Source organism: Nycticebus coucang, chromosome 6 (genome assembly GCF_027406575.1).
Source record: "Nycticebus coucang isolate mNycCou1 chromosome 6, mNycCou1.pri, whole genome shotgun sequence".
Classification (NCBI taxonomy): domain Eukaryota; kingdom Metazoa; phylum Chordata; class Mammalia; order Primates; family Lorisidae; genus Nycticebus; species Nycticebus coucang.
In genome coordinates, this window is record NC_069785.1 from 101,612,781 (window position 1) to 101,637,602 (window position 24,822).

The window sequence follows — 24,822 nt, forward strand, 5'->3', positions numbered from 1 at the left end:
TCTTTTCTTAGAGTTTCATAGTTCTCTTTATAGAGATCTTTCACGTCCTTTGTTAGATAAACTCCCAAATATTTCATCTTCTTTGGCACTACTGTGAATGGAATAGAGTCCTTAACTGTTTTTTCAGCTTGACTATTGTTGGTATATATAAAGGCTACCAATTTATGAATGTTGATTTTGTAATCTGAGATGATGCTGTATTCCTTGATCACTTCTAAGAGGTTTGTAGTAGAATCCCTGGTGTTTTCCAGATATACAATCATGTAATCTGTGACGAGCAAAAGTTTGATCCCTTCTCACCCTATGTGGATACACTTGATGGCCTTTTCTTCCCTAATTGTGGTGGCTAAAACTTCCTTTACAATGTTAAAGAGCAATGGAGACAATGGGCAGCCTTGTCTGGTACCTGATCTGAGTGGAAATGATTTCAATTTAACTCCATTCAATACGATATTAGCTGTGGGTTTGCTGTAGATGGCCTCTATCAGTTTAAGAAATGTCCCTTCTATACCAATTTTCTTAAATGTTCTGATCATGAAGGGATGCTGTATATTATCAAAAGCTTTTTCTGCATCAATTGAGAGAATCATGTGGTCTTTGTTTTTTAATTTGTTTATGTGCTGAATTATACTTATAGATTTATGGATATTGAACCAGCCTTGAGACCCTGGGATAAAACCGACTTGGTACTGATGTATAATTTGGTTGATGTGTTGCTGGATTCTGTTTGTGAGGATGTTGTTGAATATTTTTGCATCTGTATTCATTAGTGATATTGGCCTATAATTTTCTTTTCTTGTTGGGTCTTTTCCTGGTTTTGGGATCAGGGTGATGATTGCTTCATAGAACGTGTTGAGTAGTCTTCCTTCTTTTTCTACATTATGGAACAGGTTGAGCAATATAGGTACTAATTCCTCTTGAAAGATTTGTTAGAATTCTGACTTAAAGCCATCTGGTCCCGGGCTTTTCATTTTAGGGAGATTTTGTATGGTTGATGCTATTTCAGAACTTGATATGGGCCTGTTGAAAATTTCCACTTGATTCTGGCTAAGTCTTGGAAGGTGATGTGCTTCCAAGTATTGGTCAATTTCCTTCAGATTTTCATATTTCTGAGAATAAAGTTTCTTGTAATATTCATTAAGATTTTCTGAATTTCTGAGGAGTCTGTTGTTATTTCATCTTTGTTGTTTCTGAGTGATGAGATCAGAGATTTTACTCTTTTTTTCCAGGTTAGTTTGCCAAAGGTTTATCTATTTTATTGACCTTTTCAAAAAAACCAACTTTTTGATTTATTGATCTGCTGTATAATTCTTTTGTTTTCAATTTCATTTAATTCTGCTCTAATTTTGGTTATTTCTTTTCTTCTACTGGGTTTGGGGTTGGAATGTTCTTCCTTTTCCAATTGCTTGAGCTGTCCCATTAAGTTGTTAACTTCCTTTCTTTCGGTTCTCTTGAGGAAGGCTTGCAGTGCTATAAATTTCCCTCTTAGGACTGCCTTTGTGGTATCCCAGAGGTTCTGATAATTTGTGTCTTGTCATTTTGTTCCAAAAATTTAGTAATTTCCTTCTTAATCTCATCTGTGACCCACTTATCATTCAGCATAAGGTTATTTAACTTCCATGTTTTTTTATGAGTATGCAGATTCCTGTTGTTACTGAGTTCAACTTTTTTTCCATTGTGGTCCAAGAAGATGCAAGGAATAATTTCTATTCCTTTTATTTTACTAAGGTTAGACTTGTGACCTAAGATGTGATCAATTTTGGAGTATGTTCCGTGGGCTGATGAGAAGTATGTGTATTCAGTTTTGTTGGGATGAAATGTTCTGTAGATGTCTGCTAAATCCAAATGTTGGATGGTTAGGTTTAAATCTAAAATTTCTTTGCTCAGCTTCTTAGTGGAGGATCAAACCAACACTGCCAAAGGAGTGTTGAAATCTCCAACTATTATGGAGCTGGAGGAAATCAAGTTGCTTACATCTGTCTTATAAATTGAGGTGCATTCTGGTTGGGTGTATAGATATTAATAATTGAAATCTCATCATGTTGAGTATTACCCTTAGCAAATATGAAGTGACCATTCTTATCCTTTCGTACTTTTGTTGGTTTAAAGCCTATTGTGTCTGCAAATAGAGTTGCAACACCTGCTTTTTTCTGATTATCATTTGCCTGAAATATTCACGATCATCCTTTCACCCTGAGTCTATATTTATCTTTTAAGGTAAGATGTGACTCTTGTATGCAACAAATATCTGGCCTGAGTTTTTGTATCCAGTCAGCTAACCCATGCCTCTTTAGAGGACAGTTTACCATTCACATTAATGGAGAATATTAATAAGTCTGGTAAAATTTTGGGTATCAAGTTTTTCGAAATTCCAGTGGACATTTTTAATCCTTTCACCACTATGGAAGTTGGAGTTTGATCAAAAGTTTCTGAGTGAGCTTACTTTTGTGGTAGAGGTTTGGGCTGGTCATTATGGAGGATGGGTCTGAGTATATCCTGAAGAGATGGTTTGGTTATGGTAAATTTCTTCAACATATGAATGTCATTAAAGTATTTAATTTGTCCATCATAAATGAAACTCAATTTAGCTGGATACAGGATCCGGGGTTGAAAGTTATTTTGCTTTAGGAGATTAAAAGTCGATGACCACCCTCTTCTGACTTGAAAAGTTTCAGCAGAAAGATCTGCAGTCATTCTAATATTCTTCCCTTTGTAAGTAATCGATTTCTTACGTCTGGCTGCTTTGAGAATCTTCTCCTTCATATTAACTTTAGTGAAGGTAATTATGATATGCCTGAGTGATGTCTTATTCAGATTGAGTCATTCTGGGGTTCTGAAACTGTGTGCTGTCTGAATTTCAGAATCTCTTGGCATGTGTAGAAAATTCTGATTCATAATTTCATGGAGAAAGGCCTCTGTGCCTTGCGAGGCCATTTCATCACTTTCAGGGATCCAATGAGGTGGATATTAGCCTTCTTCGAATTATTCCAGAGCTCTCTGAGAGAATGATCCGTTTTTGTTCTCCATTTCTCTTCCTCTTTGAGAGTTTGGGATCTTTCAAAGGCTTTGTCTTCAATATCAGAAATCCTTTCTGCTGCTTGCTCCACTCTGTTACTGAGGGATTCTACTGTATTTTTCAGATCTTTGAGGCCTGCAAATTCTTGCTTCAGTGAATCAAAATCTTTTGTGGTTTTGTCTTTAAATTTTTCAAATTCTTGAGACAACTTTTGAATTTCTCCTCGAATTTCTAATTCCAACTTTTGACTTGCTCCTCAAATTTCTAATTCCAAATTTTTCTCCATTCTATTAATCTTGTTTGCAATCCAAATTCTGAATTCAGTTTCTGACATCTTGGCCAGCTCTTTATTAATGGGATCTTCAGTTACATATGCCATATCTTTCCTTGGGGAGTTGGGGGGTGGAGTTGATCTATTCTGGTTATTCATGTTACCAGAGTTTTTCCTCTGATTCCGCCCCATGATTGTTTTACACCATTTGACTTTTCCCCTGGAGCTTTGTCGTGGACCCGTGCAGTGCTATGGCCTGAGAAACTGAGGACCTGTTTGGTGTGGTGGGGCTAAGTGGTTCTGTTTTGTTTTCAGCTGGTCTCTGTTCAACCCTAGTGAAACAGTTACTCTGGGTTGAAGTCTCAGCTGTGGAGAAATACCAGCAATTAAGTCACCCCGCCCCCCACAGGCAACAATTGGAAATGGAAAATCAAACCTTCCTACAACCACACATCCTTTGCACCACCTGAATAGTCCTCAGGCGATTGGCTCAGTTCAAAAGGTCCAAATCAATTGTCTCAGTCAGCACCTGTCTCAGGTGGGAGAGTTTAAAAAGTCTCTGTCAACTGGATCACAGGTGTCTGGTGACTACTGAGACATGGCTTGCTCCAGTGCTCCGTGGAGTCAGGAGGACCCACCCAGCAAATAGATCAGTCTGGGAAGGTTGATGCCTCCTTCCCCACCTTGCACCTCTGTCACACCCTGTCACTGATAGCCCCGCAGGGCTGTGACCCAGTTGCCAGTAGTGAATACATACTCCAGGGGTTTGCACCTGCGTGAATCACAAGGAAATCTATTTCTGCTCATCCTAGCCTCTGCGCTCTGCCTCTATCTGGCAGGGTGAGGTGAGGCCTGACAAACTTGGGCACTTGATGGAGGCTGGGGGGTGTTAACTCAGTTCTAGCCCCACCCCTGATTGATGTTACTGACAGAACAGAACAGAACAACTTTGTGGGAATTTGTTTCTGTCCCTGCTGAATTCCCCTGCAGAAGAGAAGCTGTTTTGAGTTCCCAGAGCCTGTGCCTCAGGCCCTGTCTTTGCTCCTGCAGGTTTGTATTTGGTTACCTGTCAGTTCTAGCCTCCTGACTTCCTTTGTCTATAGGCTGATGATCCCCTGAGAGCCAGGTGCATCTTAGGCTCAATAAAGAGGTCCTCTTGGTCAGCCCCACCCTGGGAACTTCTCAGCTCTGTGCGTGCATTTCTAGTCCCCACGCTCCACCCAGGCCAGTACCGCATTAGGCAAACCTTTTTCTCATGGGGCCTGCATTTCTGTCCCAGATCTGTTCCATGGTGGTTGCCACCTGAATAGATGCCTGGCCTCCTCTGGTTGCCTAGGGAGACAGAGGGTGTGGCTTCGGAATATCTGGGAGTGAGCCCTATTGTTGCCAAAAGATGGCTGTTGCTCTGCGCCTCCAGGCACCGCTGCTTTGGTGTGGTTCCCTCTCAGTCGACCATACTCTCCTCATCCTGTGTCGCAGCGTCAGCAGTGACCAGCTGTAGTCTAGGCCCTTCCACACCCCTTGAGAAATCACCCAAGAATCTGGACTCCTGGGGGGCAGGCCTCCAGACCTCAGAGTGAGAGTGGAGTGGAGTGCTAGGAGCTCAGAATTGCAAGTAGAGAACATATACAGCATATACAGTTTTATACAGTTTTATGCCTGGCAGGAGAACACCGTGGCACCCTAGTAGGGGAGGTAAGTCCAGTTTTTAGAGGGTCTCTCCCATGGAGTGTAGTGGGAGGAACTTTGAACTCTGCTCATTTGTTTGTGGGGCACTTCAAGCAGTTCTCATGAGGGAGGGGACTCCCGTCTGCTTGGTGATGAATTTTGTACCTTTTGTTTGTATCCTTGGGGTCGCGGCTCGCCTCAGTGGGGTTGATGTGCGTTCTTCAAACTTCTCTCTTGGTGCAGCTCTAATCCAGCAGGTTACTTGCTAAATTTCTGTCCTTTAACTCTCCTTCTGGACAGGAGCCTCTGTGGAAATCTGGCTTCAGTCAGACATCTTGTCTCCGCCCCCTCCAATAAATGCATCTTGTGGGCGTTCTTACTTGGTCTTACACCCTCCACTTTGCCATGGTCCTTCACAAGCGTTCCCTGCAGAAGTTAAGCCAAAATACTCCCTGCTTCACTTTGTTAGTAATGTATAAGGATTCAATTAAAAGTAGAAGAGCTAAGTATTCTTAAGTATTCAATTTTTTTTCTTATGTATAGTCTAAAACCTCTAAGGATAAAAACATGAAGTACCTTAGTTTTTTAAAAATGGCAATTTGAATGACTCTTCAAGTAATGAAGAATAACAAGCTTACTATAAAGAGTTAATATTACAGCTTCCTCATCATATGCAAAGGTGATATGCATGTAGCATTCACATGTGGCTTCATTGTACATGACGCAGGTATGTGTTTACCTGCGTGTATGTGTGTTTCATGGGAGAAGGTCACAATAGGTGAGTTGAGGGTTGCCATGACAGCAGTCGCAAAGTAGTAAGCAGCATAGGGGTGGAGATGTGGAGAGGGAGGGAGGGATGGGACAGACAGCTTCTGGACTCTGGACCCGTTTCCTTCTTTGGTTTTTCATGGCCTTTAATTATAAACTTTTATAAGGTTCCTATTATCTAAGGAACCTTCCTGAGCTTATGGTAAAAAGAATCAGAAATGAACTGTTCTTATTTTAATGCTGCTAATTAAAAAATATAGAGAGATAGATACGTAAAACCTTAGCTTCAAAACAACGCTCTTGCAGACATTTTTTTAAAAAAGTAGTAAGTGATTCAGCACTTAGTCTGTGGAGTTCCTTGTATGCGCTAGCTCAGTTAGTCTCCTCAGCAAAACTGTAAACAGATATTATACCCCTTTAAAAAATGAGGAAATCTAGTCCAGGCTCACACCGGTAATCCTAGTGCTTTGAGGGACTGAGGCAGGAAGATCTCTTGAGCCCACGAGCTCGAGGGTGAATTGAGCTATGATCAAGAACAAAACAAGATGAAGGAGGAATTCAAGACTTAGAGAAGGTGTGAGGCTTGCCCAAGGTGGCTGCCTGCTGGACCCTCGGCTTGTTTGAACACAAGTCAGTCTAATTCCTTAGCCCACACTCTCAGCTGCTTCTCTAGGCTGATTCATGGACAACATTAACATTTTTTTCCTGGAACCTCTCTGAGAACAAAATTTCAAAGTCTTGAGATTCCATGTTGTGAAGTATCTTGGAACTCAGGAACGTCCACACCATACAGTGTACTGTCATGCTTCGTCTGAGCTGCTTATCTGTCAGATTTTTATTAATTTTGGATGGTTGAGTAGCACTGGGGCTAGACTGTGAACTGTCTTATACGAAAGTTAAATTAAAGTAATACTGGCAGCTTCCCCTAAAATAATAACAGAATAACATGTGAGAATACATCATGGTTATTGGGGCATGCAATGTGGTATGAGATGAAATTATAAATTAGCATGGCATGCAGTGGAGAGCAGGGAAAATTATAAGTTTTAGAGACAAAAGAAAAAAAGACACTAATATTTCTTCTTTACCCCACCCTACTCCATAGCCTGCCAAACATGTAGGTCAGGGCAGTAGACAAGAGGCAGGAATGCATGCTCCCAGCACAGCCAAGTTGCTCTGAGCTGGGCCTCATGCTGTCACCTTTGATCACCAGCCCTTGCTTGCTGAAAGTTTGCCTTTCCCTCCATGCTCTCATGTACCCTGTTTCCCTGAAAATAAGACAGTGTGTTATTTTAAGGTGTGCTCCCAAAGATGTGCTAGGTCTTATTTTCAGGGGATATCTTATCTTTCCTGTAAGTAGGTCTTATTTTTGGAGGATGTCTTATTTTCGGGAAAACGGGGTAGCATCCTCTTCTCCCCACCCCACATCACAGGACCAAGTGATGACCTTGGCATCCTCCTTTCCTCCCTGACCCTGCTATCTCTGCCCCATTAGGTTACCCTCATCAGGTTTTCAAAGGCCCCACATGGAGATCTGAAAGCACTCTCTACCTTTCTCCAGGACACACCAACACTACCAGGTCTGTTCTTCCTCTCCTACATTTGCCAACATCCAGGACAATCAACATTTGTATTGACAACTCTTCCAACATATGATATCCCAATGTCCCCAGCCTTGTCAATTCCACTCCTCCTGTCACCTTAGCATGGTGACAATGTAGACTTCCTCATTACTGGAACTCAGAACTAACTTTCTTCTCTTCCTTTGACCCCCAGCTTACTCCTGCTCTTGAAGTTAATGCCTTACTGTGACTTCTTGTTCTTCTATACCTCCCTTAGCTCCTCAGACTTTCTGCTCTTGCAATAGAAACCATTCTTCGTAGCTGGAATTCCCTAGGCACCCACTTAAAAATTATTGCATCTTTTGTTTCTAGGAAATAAATTGTTTTTAACATTTAGCTCCCACATATAAATGAGAACATGCAAGATTTGTCATTCTGTGGTTGGCTTATTTCACTTAACATAATGTTCTCTAGTTTCATCCATGTTGTAGTTAAATGACAGGATTTCATTCTTTTTATGGCTATATAACATTTCACTATGTCCAGGCAGTCCCTGCGTTACAAACATCCACCTGACATACAACTAACACTTGTGAATGGAGGCCATTCCTGTAATAGGTAGTTACCTGTTTCAACTTTATGTACAAATTCAAATTAAGAACAAACCTACGGAACCTGTATCATTTCTAACCCAGGGACTTCCTGTATATGTATCACAATTTTTTAACCCATTCCTTCACTGATGAACACTTAGATTGATTCCAGACCTTAGCTATAGTGCTGTAGTAAACATGGGAGTGCAGATATCTCTTTGAAATGCTGAATTCCCCTCCTTTGGATGTTAACTAGCAGAGAGATTGCTGGGTCATATGGTAGCTCTATATTTAGCTTTTTGAGGAACCTCCATACTATTCTCCTTAGTAGCTTCAGTAATTTACATCCCCACCAACAGTGTTCCAGGGTTCTACTTTCTCCATGTTCTCGCCAACATTTGTCATTGCCTGTCGTTTTGATAAACTTTTGACTGGGGTGAGACTGTACTTTTGATTTGCATTTCTATGCTGACTAATGATGTTGAATTTTTTTCATATAACCATTGACCATTTGTATGTCTTCCTTTGAGAAATGTTTACTCAGATCCATCGCCCATTTTCAATAGGATTATTTGGTTTTTTTCTATTGAGCTGTTAGAGTTATTCACATATTCTATACCTGTCAGATCGTTTACAGACATCTTCTCCCGTTCCATGTGTTGTCTCTTCACTTTGATGATTTTCTGTCTAGATGATCTGTTCAATACTAAAAATGGAATTTTGACTTTTCCAATGATTATTATATTGGGTTTTGTCTCTCTCTTTAGCTTCAGTAATATTTGCTCTGTATGTTGGGTTCATATTATTTAGAATTGTTATATCCTCTTGCTGAATTGACCTCATCATTATATAATGATCTTCTTTGTCTCTTTTTATGAAAAGACTGTTGTATTTTGGTTTCCATGTACATGGAATATATTTTTCTTCCCTTTTATTTTCAGTCTGAGTGTGACTAAGGTTTCTTGTAGACAGCATATAGTTGGATCTTGGATTTTTTTTTTTATCCATTTAGGCACTCTATGCCTTTTGATTGGAGAGTTTAGTTTGTTCACACTTGGTGTTATTGATAGGTAAGGACATAACTATTGCTATGTTGTTATTTCATTTCTGGTTGTTTCATTGTCTTTTATTTTTATGACTTCCTTCCTTCCTTTCTTAAAAATTATTTTCTCGGGCGGCGCCTGTGGCTCAGTGAGTAGGGCGCCGGCCCCATATGCCGAGGGTGGTGGGTTCAAGCCCAGCCCTGGCCAAACTGCAACAAAAAAATAGCCGGGCGCTGTGGCGGGCGCCTGTAGTCCCAGCTGCTCGGGAGGCTGAGGCAGGAGAATCGCATAAGCCCAAGAGTTGGAGGTTGCTGTGAGCCGTATGACGCCACGGCACTCTACCCGAGGGCGGTACAGTGAGACTCTGTCTCTACAAAAAAAAAAAAAAAAAAAATTATTTTCTCTGGTAGCATGTTTTAATTTCTTTCTTTTGTGTGTGTGTGTGTGTGTGTGTGTCTGTTGTAGGTTTTTTCATTTGAGATTACCATAAGGCTTACAAAGAACATCTTATGGCCAATTATAAATGAGCAAATAAGCAATCAAACAGAAATTTTACCCTTTAAGTTCATCCCCCAATTTTTCTTTAACCAAATACTCTGTTGCTATAAATGTGGTGGATAAATCACCTATATCCGGTGTAGGAAGACTAAAAGATAAACCCATCAAAAATAACTGAAGCAACTTTTTGAGAGATAGCATAAAAAATATAGATGAAAACAATCAGATGTTAAAGAACCACGGAGAAGGAGGAATCTCAGAACTTGAAGACAAGACTCTTGAGCCAACCCAATCATTTAAAAAGGCAGAACAGAAGAGGGCAGAGTAATCACTTAGAGAGATTAGGGGTATGCAAAGCATACAAACATATGAATTATAGTTATCCCTGAGGGAAAGAAGTGACTCCGCAAAGGATGAAAGCTCTACTTAAAGAATTTCCCAAGCATTGACAGAGACTCAAACATACAGTTAACAGATGGCTATCAAACTCCAGGATGACTTAATACAAACAAAGCATCTCCTAGACACATCATACACTTGATTTTATCCCAAAGACTATCTAGACACATTGTAATTAGCCTGGCTAAAGTAAAAATTAAAGACAAAATTCTACAAGCTATGAGGCATAAACATCATCTGACCTACAAGGGTAAACCCATAAAATTAACAGGTGATCTCTTAACAGAAATTTTATAAGCCAGAAGAAAGTGGGTTCCTATCTTTTATCTTCTCAAACAGAACAACTGTCAGCTTAGGATTCTGTATCCAACAAAACTCAGTTTCATATGTAATGAAGAAATCACAACTTTTTCTTACATGTAAATGCTGAGGACATTTGTCACTACTAGACCTTCCCTGCAGGAAGTATAGGGCCTGCACTACACACAGACCAACACAAGTAAAGAAAATCAAAGATGGACCTTAGGTACTGGCCAAGGGAACAATACAACAAGAAGACATAGCAATCCTAAATATTTAAGAACCCAACGCAGGAGCCCCTTATTTATAAAACAAATTTTACAACACTATAATAGCCAGGAACTTCAACACTCTATTAACAGATATGGACAGATCCTTCAAGCAGAAATTAAGCAAAGAAATTTTGGATTTAATTCTAGAACAAATAGGCTTAACAGACATATACAGAACATTTCACCCCAATACTACTGAATGTACATTCTTCTCATCAGCTCACAGATCATTTTCTAAGGTTGATCACATCCTAGGTCACAAAACAAGCTTCAACAAATTAAAAAAAATTATACCATGTGTCATTACAGACCACAATGGAATAAAAGTAGAAGTTAATTCCAACAGAACCACTCATCCCCACACAGGGAAACTAAATAACTTATTGCTGAGTGATAGCTGGGTCAAGGAGGAGATAAAGAAGAAAATCAATATGGCGGCAAGACATGATTGCAAGAGGGACTTTACCTAACAATTTCAATAACCTGGCTTATTGTACCCTCAATGAATCCCCAACAATAAAAAAAAAAAAAAATAAGGCCATAAGCTATCAAAACCTATGTGATACTGAAAAAGTGGTCCTAAGAGGAAAATTCATTGCACTAAATTCCCCATCAGAAAGTGCAAAATCAACAATCTAATGAATCATCTCAAGGAACTGGAAAAGGAAGAGCAATATAATCCCAAACCTAACAGAAAAGAAATTATCAAAATTTGATCAGAACTAAATGAAATTAAAAACAAAAGAACCATTCATAAGATTAACCACAAAAAAAAAGTTGGTTCTTTGAAAAAAATGAACAAAATAGATAAATCCTTGGCCAGATTAACCAGAACCAGAAAAGTAAGATGGATCAGAAATGAAAATGGGGAAACAACAGGTACCAAGAAATACAAAATATCTTCACTCACTACTACAAAAATCTCTATGCCCAGAAGTTTGAAAAGGAGGAGGAAATCGACAAATTCCTGGAACCACACTACCTCCCAGGAATCAACCAGTAAGAAACAGAATTCTTCAACAGACTAATGTCAAGCACCAAAATTGAAACAACAATAAAAGAAGTCCTGGACCAGACAGTTTCACACCAGAATTCAACCAAATGTTCAAAGAAGAGCTTGTTCCTGTATTGCAGAATCTATTCCAAAACATTGAGCAGTGAAAATATGTCAAACAGTCTATGAAGCTAGTGTATGATGCCCCATGATCATATCTCTGTACACAGCTATGATTTAATAAAAAAAAAAAAATTGAGAAGGAAAGAACACTCCCCAGCTCATTCTATAAAGCAAGTATCACCCTGATACTAAAATCAGTAAAGGACATGGCAAAGAAAGAAAACTTACAGACCAGTATCATTAATTAATGTTGACACAAAAATAATCAATAAAATCTTAGCAAGTAGAATTCAGCTACACATAAAAAAAAAAAAAAAAAAAACCTCACCATGACCAGGTGGGTTTTATCCCAGGAATACAAGCCTAGTTCAACACACACAAATCCATAAATATAATTCACTATATAAACAGAAGTAAAAACAAAGACCATATGATCCTCTCAATAGATGCAAAAAAAATTTGACAAAATTCAGCATCAATTTTTGATAAGAACATTTAAGAAAATTGCCAAAGATGGGCCATTCCTTAAACTGATAGAAGCCCATCTACAATAAACCCAGAGCCAACATCATATTGAATGGGGAAAAACTGAAATCATTCCCACTTAGAAATGGAACCAGACAAGGACATTCACTATCACCACTACTACTCAGCATAGAGCTGTAAGTCCTAGCTAATGCAATTAGACAAGAGATGGATATCAAGGGTATCCAAATAGGGACAGAGGAGGTCAAACTTTCACTCTCTGATGATGATATGATCTTATACTTGGAAAACCACAAGGGCTCAACCACAAGACTCTTAGAATTGATAAAGAAATATAGCAATGTCTCAGGATATAAAATCAGTGTACACAAATCAGTAGCTTTCATGCATAGTGCATGCCAACAGCAGTAAAGCTGAGAATCAAATCAAGACATAGTATCCTGTACAGTAACATCAAAGAAAATTAAATACCTTGGAATATATTTAAAAGAATCTGAAGGATCTCTACAGAGAGATCTCTGAAATACTGAGAAAAGAAATAGCTGAGGCTATTAACAGATGGAAGACATATCAGGCTTAGAAGAATCAACAATGTTAAATGTCTATACTACCCAAAGCGATCTACAAATTTTACACAATCTCCATTAAAACGCTAACAGCATACTTTGAAGAAATGAAGAAATTGTTTATTTCATATAGAACCAGGAAAAAAACTCAAATAGTCAATAGAATTCTACAAAATAAAAAATCTGAAGGCATCACATTATCAGACTTCAGATTATATAATAAGTTTATAGTGATGAAAACAGTACGGTAATATAGACATTGATCTATGGAACAGAATTGAGAATCTAGAGATGAAATCAGCCTCATATTGCCATCTGATCATCAATAAACCAAACAAAAGCATACACTGGGGAAGAGAATACCTATTTAATAAGTGGTGCTGGGAGAACTGGTTAGCAGTATGCAAAAGACTGGACACTGGACCTACACTTCTCACCACTTGCAAAAATTAACTCACAATTAATTAAATATCAGACATGAAACTATATAAACCCTAGAAGAGTGTGTGAGAAAATCTCTTAATCTTAGTGGCCTAGGGAAGAATTTGTGAGAAGATCCCACTAGCAATTGCAGCAACAACAAAAATAAGTAAATGGGACCTGATCAAGTTAAAACATTTCTGCACAGCTAAGACCACAATCAACAAATCAAAGAGACACCTTTAGAATGGAGGGGGATATCTGTGTGCTACCAATTCAATAAAGGGCTAGTAACCAGAATATACAAAGAACTCAAACAAATCAATAAGAAAAGATCAAACAACCCTATTAAAAACGAGGCAAAAGACATGAACAGAATGTTTTCTCATGAGAACAGAGGAATTGCCCCAAACACATGAAAAAATGCTCATTATTCCTAAATCAACACAGAAATGCAAATGTTCATCATCCCTAATCATCAGAGAGATGCAAATCAAAGCCATTTGGAGATATCACCAAACCCCAGTAAGAATGACCCATGTTACAGGGTCCCAAAGCAACAGACACTGGTGTGGGTAGACAGAGGAGTGAACCCTCTTGCATTGTTGGAGGGATTGCCAACTAGTACACTCTCTATAGAAAGAAGGATAGAGAGTCCTCAGAGAACTACTACTATACCTACCATTTCATCCTGCAATCCCATTTGTTGGTATCTGTCCAAAAGAAAAAAAGACATTTTACCATAAGAACATTTACACTTGAATGTGTATAATAACACAATTCACAATTGCAAAGGTGGGGAAACAACCCAAGTGCCCTTCAGCGCATGACTAGATTAATAAACTATAGTATGCATATACTGTAGAATATTATTCAGCTATGAAAAAAATGGAATTTTTGTACCTTTTATAACAATTGAGTTGGATTTGGAGAATCTTCTCCTAAGCAAAGTATCATAAGATGGAAAACCAACCATCACATGTACTCAGTACTAAATGGGAACTAGTAGATTAACAATTACATACTCACATGAGAGAAAAACTAAATTAAATTCAGGAAAAGAGGAGGGAAGGAAGGGTTTCAGTAATTTCCCACCAAAAAGGTACATGGCACAGGTGTACAGCACACTTGCCAGGTGAAGAGCACAACTACAACTGGGACTTTAACCTTACAAAAGCGAACTATGCAACCTAATTGTGTATTAGGTTGTATCCCCATATTAACCTGAAATTTTATTAAAAAACAATGTGCTGTTTTTTAAACAACTGATGTGTTGCTGATGCCTGACAAGAGTGAGGGGCCCAAGAACAGGGACGGTGTTTATGAATGTTTGATAACCGGCTCCAGGAGTATGGTAGGAGTGGCTGTCACTTGTTATGTTTGCGTATTTCCTCAGTGTAAATGCTTCCACCACAGCCCGTTTCTGGCTTCCATTGTGACCTCGCTGAATGCAGAATTGGAAATAGATGTTAGTGGTGTGACGGCTTGTGTGTCAGTGAGAGGCTGGGCAGCATACCACTGGGCAGGAAGAAGTCTAGGTGATTTTCCAGTAGCTGGCTGGAGGAAATCGTTAGAACCTGATGCCATTAATTTAGGGAATATAATAAGAGGATAATTAGGAGGGGGATGAGGGGGCACATAGTGTATTTAGATCAGTGGTTCTTAACCTTCCTAATGCCGCGACCTTTTAATACAGTTCCTGTGGGTCGTGACCCACAGGTTGAGAACCACTGGTTTAGATTTAGATGATGCTATTTTATTTATTTATTTATTTTTATTGTTAAATCATAGCTGTGTACATTAGTGCAAACACTAATTAGTGTTGACATTTGCGGTTTTCATATACAATCTGAAATATTCTCATCAAACTGTTCAATGTAGTCTTTATGGCATTTTCTTAGTTAACGTATGTAGACATTTGTATTCTGCCTTTAGTAAGTTTCACCTGTACCCATTCTAAGATGCACCGTAGGTGTGGCCCCACCCATTACCCTCCCTCCACCCTAACCTCCCCCCTCCCTTCCCCTTCCTTGGCCCTTTCCTCATAGTCTTGTTGGGTTATAGCCTTCATGTGAAAGCTATAATTTAGCTTCATAGTAGAGCTGTGATGCTATTTTAAACTTGAGATATCGGGAAGAGATTTCTAGAAAGCAGTGGATAATTAGGTCTGGAACTTCAGAAAGAAATCTGAACTAAACAGATAAACTCAAGAGGCATCAACCTAGAGTTGTTACTTAAAACTGTAAGACCAGGTGGTGTCTGTGGCTCAACGGAGTAGGGCACCGGCCCCATATGCCGGAGGTGGCGGGTTCAAACCCAGCCCTGGCCAAAAACTGCAAAATAAATAAATAAAATAAAATAAAACTGTAGGACCATCCAAGGAAAAAATTAGAGCAGAAAGAGAAAATGGGATTCATCCTGCAATCCCATTTGTTTTAACTGGCACATGAGAAGTTAAAACATCCCCAGGTGCTGGCAAGTAGAGAATGGCAGAGAGGACCAGAGGAAGAGTGAATGTGGGGAGGAAAGGCTTCCTCCTGGAACCGGTGATCAGGGGTGTCCAGGGGCCTAGAATGGGACCTGGGGTCTCACTGGGGATCTGAATGCAGCACAGGCAAAGAGCTGAGGCCATTGTTATAAGCGGCCTTGGCACCTGCGGCTGGCCTTCACTGAGCATGGCAGGCTGGCAAAAAGACCCAGAAGAAAGACATGAAGAAGAACGATCTTTTCACTTTCTAGAAAAGCCAAAAATATGGCATTTCTCTCATCCAACACATGGGTGAGGTGGAGGTATGAGTGGGTACTGTGGCACAGCCCCAGCAGCCCCTGCCACAGGGTGCTGCAGAGACCTGGCCACTCTCTGCAGACTGGACAATGCCCCGGCCTAATTGGGCTTAGCCAGGGTTGACATTTGCGGGCATCTCCAGAGGTGAGAAGAGGCAGGTACCCAAACCAGACCAGACTCATGCTTAGGAACTGTCTTCAGTGAGGCCACTCTCCAGGCGCTGCTCTGAAGGAACTCAGGGGAGTCCCAAGACAGCAACTAGCTCAACTGTGGACCCTGGAAGCATAGTGGAGCTGAGGATTTTATGTCTCTGGATGAAAGCCCAATCCGGTACCCAGGCATAACTGCTACCTGAAATGCTGTAAACCCCAGTGTACACAATTGCCACCCCAGAGGTGGGGAGGGGGCTGGCTGGGGCACAGGGCATGCAGCCGGAGGGAGCAGCTGGGCTTCTCCTGTGGCTTACCCAGCCACCCAGACAGGCGCTTCACCAAGACTCATGCTCCACGACCTGCCTTGGAAGGGGTCAGGGGTCCCTTCACCTTAAGCCCTAGCTCAGCTAAAAGATATCTGGTACCAATGCATCTGAAATTAATTAGAATCCATTTCCATATTGCTCCCAGGGTGTGAGGGTGCTTTGTGGCCCTCACACCAGCCTTAGCTCATCCCCAGCTTGAATCATCCAGCTAGAAAGTCCTTGTGTGGGTTTATGCACCATCCCAGTGAGAGAAGGAATGTCCAAGCATTTAACCCCCATCTGTTAGCAGCCACTGCTACCCTAACAGCTATCTCCACATATTCCTCAGTTGCGTGAATTGGAAAGTTTGACTTCAACCCCCTTTGTATTTTCTATTTTCTACCACCAAAAGACCAGTAACAACACAAGGTGTTCAACTGTATCTTTCTAACTAACAATACATAGTGATAGACACGTAGGTAGATACACACAGAGATGTACGTACCCTGCCTTGTTACAATAGGCCATTTATATTCGTAAAGTGCAAGCATATTAGTAAAATTAGGAGCAGGTGAGTAATAACCACTGTTACATACAGGCATAAATGTAGCTCTAAACTTGTTAACACAGCAATCATCATGAAAAGAGCCACCTGACAAATTACAAGTTCAGTGTTCATCAGGTAGGAAATAAATGAATTACTCAGAGTAGAGCTGGCTCTTGAACAGTGTGGGGGTGACGGGGTCTAATCTAATAATCCCACACAGTGAAAGTTCATAGTGGTATTTGACTCTCCACAAACTTAACTACTGATAGCTTACTGATTACTGGAAACCTTCCCTATGATAACACAAAGTCAAATAGCACAAATTTTGTGTGTTACATGTATCACATACTGTATTCTTACAGTAAGTAAGCTCAAGAAAAGAAAATATTAATAAGAAAAATGTAGAAGTAGTCACTACTCAGTAAGTGGAAGTGGATCATCACAAAGGACTCTTTTTTTTTTTTTTTTTTGAGACAGAGTCTCACTATGTCACCCTTAGTAAAGTGCAGTGGCATCACAGCTCATAGCAACCTCAAACTCTTGGGCTTAAGCAATCCTCTTGCCTTAGCCTCCCAAGTAGCTGGGACTACAGGTGCCCGCCACAACACCCAGCTATTTTTTTGTTGCAATTGTCATTGTTGGTTAGCTGGCCTGGGCTGGGTTTGAACCCACCACCTTTGGTGTATATGGCTGGCGTCATAACCACTGTGCTATGGGCACCGAGCCAGACTCATCTTCCTGTTGAGCAAGCCAAGGAGGAGGAAGAGGAGGGGTTGATTTTGGTGTCTGGGGGCAAAGGCAGGAGAGGTGGAGGGGGTGAGAGGGAAGGCAGGAGACGCGGGCACACTCAGTATGATGACATTTCAGAAAAAAGAAATCCTCATATCAGCAGACCCACAAAGTTCAAATCCATGTTGTTCAAGGGTCAGCCATATAATGAATTTGGGTGCTAACCTCAGAAAGAAATCCTCCCACGCTCGTCTCACAAAGGCATTGCCTGTCGTGAAGACTTTGGAGGGTTCTCACAGACGACACAGAGGCTGTTTCTTGCTTTTACTGACTTGACCAGCAGTGTCCCATCGAACTGTTCCTTAATACAAGAAGCTGGGTTAGTAATGCCTGGCTCGTGCCTTGGTTTAATCCAGTGGTGCCCTCTAGGTAAAAGGCCCTCAAATTCTGCCACATATTTCAGGGAGCTTTTAAAAACTCTGATACCCAGGCTGAATCCCATAAATGAGAATTTCTGAGGATGAGACTCACATACTGAGATTAATAAATAATACTCAGAACAGATATTTTTATTCTTAATATTCATCCATGAGAAAAAGATAGAGATTTTGCATTTTTTGTATTTATCTGGATGGATTTGGAAAACAGATGATTTTAATGTATAGCAAAGTTTGAGAGCTATTCGTTAGAATATCTGTGATCATAGTTTTGATACTGAACTCATCCAAGTAGCAGAGCTAAGATTCAGTCTTAGATTTGTCTGGTTTCAAAGTGCCTGTTCTATCTTTTCATTTTTCTTTACTTCATTTTAAACATTTTTTTATTTTTTTAGAGGTAGGGTCTTGCTGTATTGCCCAGATTGAAGTACAGTGGTGCAATCATACCTCACTGCAACCTCAAACTCTTGGGTTCAAGCAATCCTCCTGCCTCAGCCTCTCTAGTAGCTGGGACCGCAGGTGTGCACCAGTACACCTGGCTAATTTTTTTTCGTTTTTTGTAGAGATGGGGTCTTGCTATTTTGCCCAGGCTGGTCTGGAGCTCCTAGGCTCAAGCCATGCTCCTGCCTCGGCCTCCCAAAGTGTTGGGTTTACAGGAGAGAGCCACTGTGCCCCTCTCTACCTTTTCTTTTTAGATCATAGCTTCCTTTTGCTTCCTCAGCTCCTCCCTGCTAGTTTAATCGACAAATCTGGACTATATTCTGCAATTGGCCAATTTCATCTTCCTTCTCAGACCCTTCAAATACATTCACTCATGTTACCATTTTCACTTCCTCCCTCAAATTTGATGTACACCATGGCTCCAAGGTAGGCCCTGAGGCCTCCCTACCAGATGGTGGAGGCCCAGTGTATCAGACTAATCCCTTGTTAATGAAAACATGTACCCAGGAGCTGGGTAATTATGAGGCCATCATATGATCATGACTCAGGACAAATATTCCCTAAATCTAGAAATAACCCTTCTCTTTATTTCATGAAGCCATCTAACCTCATGCCTCCCCAAACCAAGGTTTGTCAAATAATTTACATGTTTTCATGCAACTCTTTACACTCACATTGTTTGTTGCTAAAGTACTGATAGTGCAATTTACTCCAATCTGTGGATTGATGACATTTGTCTGGCTTCAGAGTGCCTGTTCTATCTTACTCATGTTTTCATTCTCAAATGAAAATTTAGAAAGATACATTTGTTTGCTTGTACTGAAAGATTATTATCAAAATGTTTTTATTTTTGAGATGTTTGTTTTCTTCTGTTTTTTATTTTCCTGCAGAAATGAAACCAGAGATGAAAACAAAACTTAGTGAGCAGGGACCCCAGATCCTCAGTGTCCAGAGAGTCTACATTCAGACAAGGGAGGAGAAGCGTATTAACCTGACCATCGGTAGCAGAGCCTATTTGCTGCCCAATACATCTGTGATTATCAAATGCCCAGTGCGAAGATTCCAGAAATCTCTGATCCGGTGGGAGAAGGATGGCCATTGCCTGCAGAACTCCAAACGGCTTGGTGTCACCAAGTCTGGCTCACTAAAGATCCACAGTCTCGCTGCCCCAGACATCGGTGTGTACCGGTGCATTGCCGGCCCTGCACAGCAAACAGCAGTGCTGAAGCTCATCGGTACAGATAACCGGCTCATTGCACACCCAGCCCTCCAAGAACACCTGAGGGCATTTCCTGGGATGGACCACAATGAAGCCAATGGCTTAGGAGTCACATGGCATAAAATGCGGCAGATGTGGAGTGACAAACATGAGCTTTATCTGGGTGATGGCCAAATTCCTAACCAGTCTTTCCTGAGAGCTCTTTTAGGCCACTGCAGCCATTTGGAAGGAAACAGCAACTCCTGGGAGTTTAAAGACAAGCAGTTTGAAGCGGCAGTTAAACAGGGGGCCTATAGCATGGATGCAGCCCAATTTGATGAGCTGATAAGAAACATGAGTCAGCTCATGGAGACCGGAGAGGTCAGTGACGACCTGGCATCCCAGGTGATTTACCAGTTGGTGGCTGAGTTAGCTAAGGTGCAGCCCATACACAGGCAATGGAGGGGCATCCAGGAAGAGGTGACTCCTGCTGTTCAGCTCAGGGGGGGGACAGAAAGTGTGCCCCAAAGCACGAATGCAAAGAACTCAGGCAAGTTGACATTCAAGCCAAAGGGACCTGTCCTCAGGAGGCAAAGCCAACCTCCCTCAGTCTCATTTAATAAAACAATAAATTCAAGAATTGGAAATATAGTATATATCACAAAAAGGACAGAGGTCATCAACATACTGTGTGACGTTATTACCCCCAGTGAGGCCACATATACGTGGACCAAGGATGGAGCACTGTTACAGCCCTCAGTGAAGTAAGTAAAATAACATAGCATTCATTTTTGGAGTACCTTCTTAATGGCTATTCCAGTTTTCTTGAAAATATTTTCAAATTCCTTCTCCTAAGATGTGTTTCCAACAGGATTCTTTAGGAAGGGAAGTTGAAAATGTCAGGATGTATTTTTCCCGGAATTTTTTAATGTGGTACAAGATTGGATATAGTAACAATGAGTGTATGCATGTATAGACTCTCCCTTTGCACAGCACTTAACATTTAAAAATGAAATCAGTATAAGACTATTTAAAAAGTAAGCATGCTAGTAGTAATCCTACATTATGTTGGATCTGCAGATCAGAATTCACAGAGCTCTCCCGTATCCAGGGGTTGTGACATTGCATTTGCGCTCACATCAGCCCCAGGAGGTTGTCAGGGCAAAAGGTTCACCATTCTAATGGTCACTGAGGTTCACACGGCTAGGCTATCTCATGGCCATTCAAAGACAAGGCTGTATCTCCTCAACAACACCAGTGGTACTTAAATGTCACACAAATAGTAGCCTTAATAGAAATATTGGGTATCTGAAGTGATTTTCTAGTACCATGCTATTTTTTTATGTCATACAGTCTAAAAATTAGATAAAAAGAATCAGTTTTGTGAGATGTTCAAAACATAATGTTAAGTCATATTATTGTGTACTCTATGTGCAAAAACGTCACAGTTCATTCATTTTACATAAAACATCAGGGACAACAGATACATGTATTAATTTACTTTTGAATTCTTTACTGTCTTCAAATATTGCTGTTTGTACTCAAAAAACTGTAGACATTGTTCTTTTTAATTTGCACTTAAGAGCTCAAATTATACCTTCTGTACCTCTAAGGATTGTTAAAAGACACAAATAAAACGGCAGATGTGAAATAAATTGTTTTGTAGACCATAAAGGTACTTTCAAACTTCAAGTTTTATTTTTATCATGTTCTTTGTACATTGAGCCTAAGATATGAAACATTATAAGAAATCCAGGTAAAATTAAGTTTTTTCATAATAAACTATGAGGCCAAGTCTTTAATTGAAAAAGAAAAATATTTATTTTTTTTTATTTTCTATCCTAGAACTCTGAACAAGAGTGCAATGAAATTTTAGAAGTGAAATAAAACTTAGCAGTTCTTGGAGCTTTTAGTCTTAGGCTCCTTTAAACTTAAAAATGATTGAGAAGTCCAAAGAGCTTTTGAAATGTGAATTATATCTTGCTATTTACGTTATTAGAAATTAAATCCAAGAAACATTTAATGTCTCTATTAATCCATTTCAGAAAACAAGACCATTACATGTTCACATAAATAGTATACTTTTTGAAAAGCATTATCCCCCCTCTCCCCATACCAGCAAAATTACTGATAATGGTGGACTTGGTTTAAAAGACAGCCTTATTCTTGTTTCTGCATGTCTTGTGACATGTTGTTTCAGTTGAAGTATATGAAGAAAAAAGTGTGCCTCATACAGATATGTTTGTTGGAAAAAGGAATATTCTAATACTCTTTCAGATCACTGTGAACATTCTCCTGTAGGCCTACACTAAAACTGGACAAATGGTAGTTTCCAAAAGGTTGGTTGGAATCTGAAATCTGAAATCATGTTAATGAAATGTTAGTACTCTGTTCATTGAAATCTACTGGTTTATCTTACACTTTGAATAGATTTTTTTTTTTTTTATCCAGGCAATATTTTGTAACATGGTATGTGTATTGGTCATTTGGAACACATTGCCTCACTAAGTCATACAGATCTTCCAAATATTGACACATTTCATTACACAATATAAAAGAAAACACATATTCTTTAATCTTACCACCATATTTAGACTACGTGTGGGGGATCATACTTGTAATCCTAGCACTCTGGGAGGCCAAGGTAAGAGAAATGCCTGGGCTCAAGAGTTAGACCCCACCTCTACTAAAAATAGAAAATTAGCTGTAGTCTCAGCTGCTTGGAGGCTGAGGCTTGCTTGAGCTCAGGAGTTTGAGGTTGCTGTGGGCTATGCTGATACCATGGCACTCTAGCCTGGCCAACTGAGATGAGACTGTCAAAAAAAAAAAAAGGTCTTTATATTTTGGGAAGCTGTCAAGCTCAAAATGGTGGAGACTAGTTTTTCAAAATTCTGATTTTCACTTGAAAGCTCAAGTTGTTAATATTGGCAATAAATACAGTCAATTATTTCCTTGACTTATCTGGCTCCCTTGATTGTGAGCTGTGTATACCTTTTAAGTGTATATACTTGCTAATGGCCTAAGTGCAAATCATAGTGTGAACTGTTTTGTCATAGTTGTCTATCATTCTTTCAAGTAAATACCATCTCATGAGAAAAGCAGCTAGTTAACTAGTAACTCAGACAATCACGCCCACGTCCTTTAGCATGCCCCACAAGTGCTTTTTTCTCCTCATTTTTTCATACAGGTTATTAAAAAGATATGACTCAAGGGTCAAGATTTAGTAAGGTGAATAAGGTTTCCTACTTCGTTAAGGACATTCTTAGGTGAAATCAGCCTTTTTCTTTTATTGCAAGTCAACAATGCAGAGACTCCTGGTGCCATCTGCTGCCACAGCCTCACCTGTACAGCCGGGCTTTGCACTGTCACTGCAAAGGCCAACAAGTGAAAAAGCTATGGTTATGAAAATAGTTCGCTCTCTTTCTCCCCTCCTCTCTCCTCTTCTCTCTCTCTCTCTGTTTCTCTTGGTCTCTCCTTTCTCCCCCTCTCCCTTTCCTCTCTCTCTCTTTTCCCCCCTCTTTCTCTCCCCTTTTCTTTCCTTTTTGGTGCTGCTCTGCAACATCCCTCCTTCGCAAACAAAAACCTTTCATACAAAAAAAAAAGAAAAAGAAAATAGTTCATGTGGTTTATGTGTTAGGCAGTATGGAGTGTTTACATGGTTTAGTATTATTATGAGAATAGTTTTAACTTCATGGACTCTTTACCCTTTGAAGACTGGTGACATGGCTCAACAATTCCATGTCATAAATTGTGAGAAAACAGAGGCTAAGAAGGTTGAGGTGTACGGTTAGTATAAGTAAATATTTGTGTAATTGAGTTGATTTTAAAGAGTTTGAGTTGATAAAATGGAATTCACATAAGTTTCTCAGACTAAGACTTCTGGGGCTCTTATCAAATAAAAATAAAAAAAGGTTTTGATATAGTACATCCTATTCAGATGTTTCTACGTACTATAAGGATCAACCATTTGAAAATGAAGCAATTTCGTATGTGTAGTAAAATTGCTTGATTTTAACTTTTTAAGAGTTTAACATCTATTTCCATTTGTTTCTCTGAAACTTATCCAATTAATTTTGTTTAATTTGTGTTTAATTCCCCTGACATGACAAGGTTATCTTTAGTATATTTTCTGAATCTCACAAATTTTTTCAACTGAAGCAGTACAGAAATGGAATTTCTGAGTCTCTGTCCAACTACAAGATACTATGTAGGAGTGGGGGGGTGTTTGGGGATCAACTAAGTACAAAATCTCAGCTAGGAGGGGAAGGCTGTGTGCGGGTGAATTAGGGGTGTTGTCTATGGGGTGATCAGGTTTGTTAATACTCAGGAGTAAGATTGTGCAGCAGAGGCCAAGGTCAGACCCTGTGAGGAACTCTACCTGCAGGCTCTCCGGCCTAGTACCTGGAGGGCCCGCCTGTCATTCAGGGCTGTGCATGCCTAGCTGTTTCTAACCTCAGTGATTTCTCGCTGGACTGTTGAGTTGAGGCTTAAAAACAAAGGAGCTGATAATTGCTAAATCATACAAACGTACATATGAAATAATTTATGAAACATTTTAGTGTGTTATTTTTCATGTATGGGTTACCGGTTAAACTTTTGTTTTTCACCAACAATTTCCTCTCAGTAGGGATTTGACAGTGAAAATCTTGCCTTGCTAATAGTCAGGTTTGCTATCCTCCTGTTGCTCCTGGACGCTTGAGCTGTGTTGACTTCTGCCCACCACGTGTTGCAGAGTGGGGGTGGGGGTTGCATCCTTCCGGACTTTCATCCTGTGCTACTATTCTGTTCTGTTCTAATTGTTATTCATACATTTAATCATCAAGAGGTTTTGAGAACCTGCTGTATAAAAGTCACTGTGCTAAGCTCTTGAGAATTCATAACTGTGAATGAGATTTGGCCCCTGCCCTTGAAAAGATCATAATCTAGTGAAAAGAAATCAATATGTCATCAAATAAATATATGAACCAGAAAAGAAGACACCTAGAGGAAACAGGAGATAGCTCTAGGAGTTTGGGAGAAAACTTCTACAGGGGAAATTACATTTGATCCAAGACTCAGTGGTTAAGTCAGAGTTTGCCAGAAAGGGGGGAGGGGCACCTCAAATAAAGTGAACAACACATGCAAAAGCTCAGGGTGATAAAAGCTTATGGAATGTTCTGGAAATAGCTAGAAGTTCATTATGGTTGGAGCATAAGGTGAATGACATGGGGGACAGGAAATGAAGACATGGCCCAGCTCAACTCCTGAAG

General features: G+C 40.0%; 1 protein-coding gene across 4 annotated transcripts in view; it reads left to right on the plus strand.

The window, feature by feature from the left end:
* ADAMTSL3 (ADAMTS like 3) overlaps nucleotides 1-24,822 on the plus strand; it is a 406,539-nt gene that overhangs the window by 320,028 nt on the left and 61,689 nt on the right. For all 4 annotated transcript variants that reach the window (XM_053593613.1, XM_053593612.1, XM_053593614.1 and 1 more), the window contains exon 21: nucleotides 19,266-20,337. In XM_053593613.1, coding sequence (XP_053449588.1) covers nucleotides 19,266-20,337 — 1,072 coding nt within the window. The remainder of the gene's footprint in view (nucleotides 1-19,265; nucleotides 20,338-24,822) is intronic.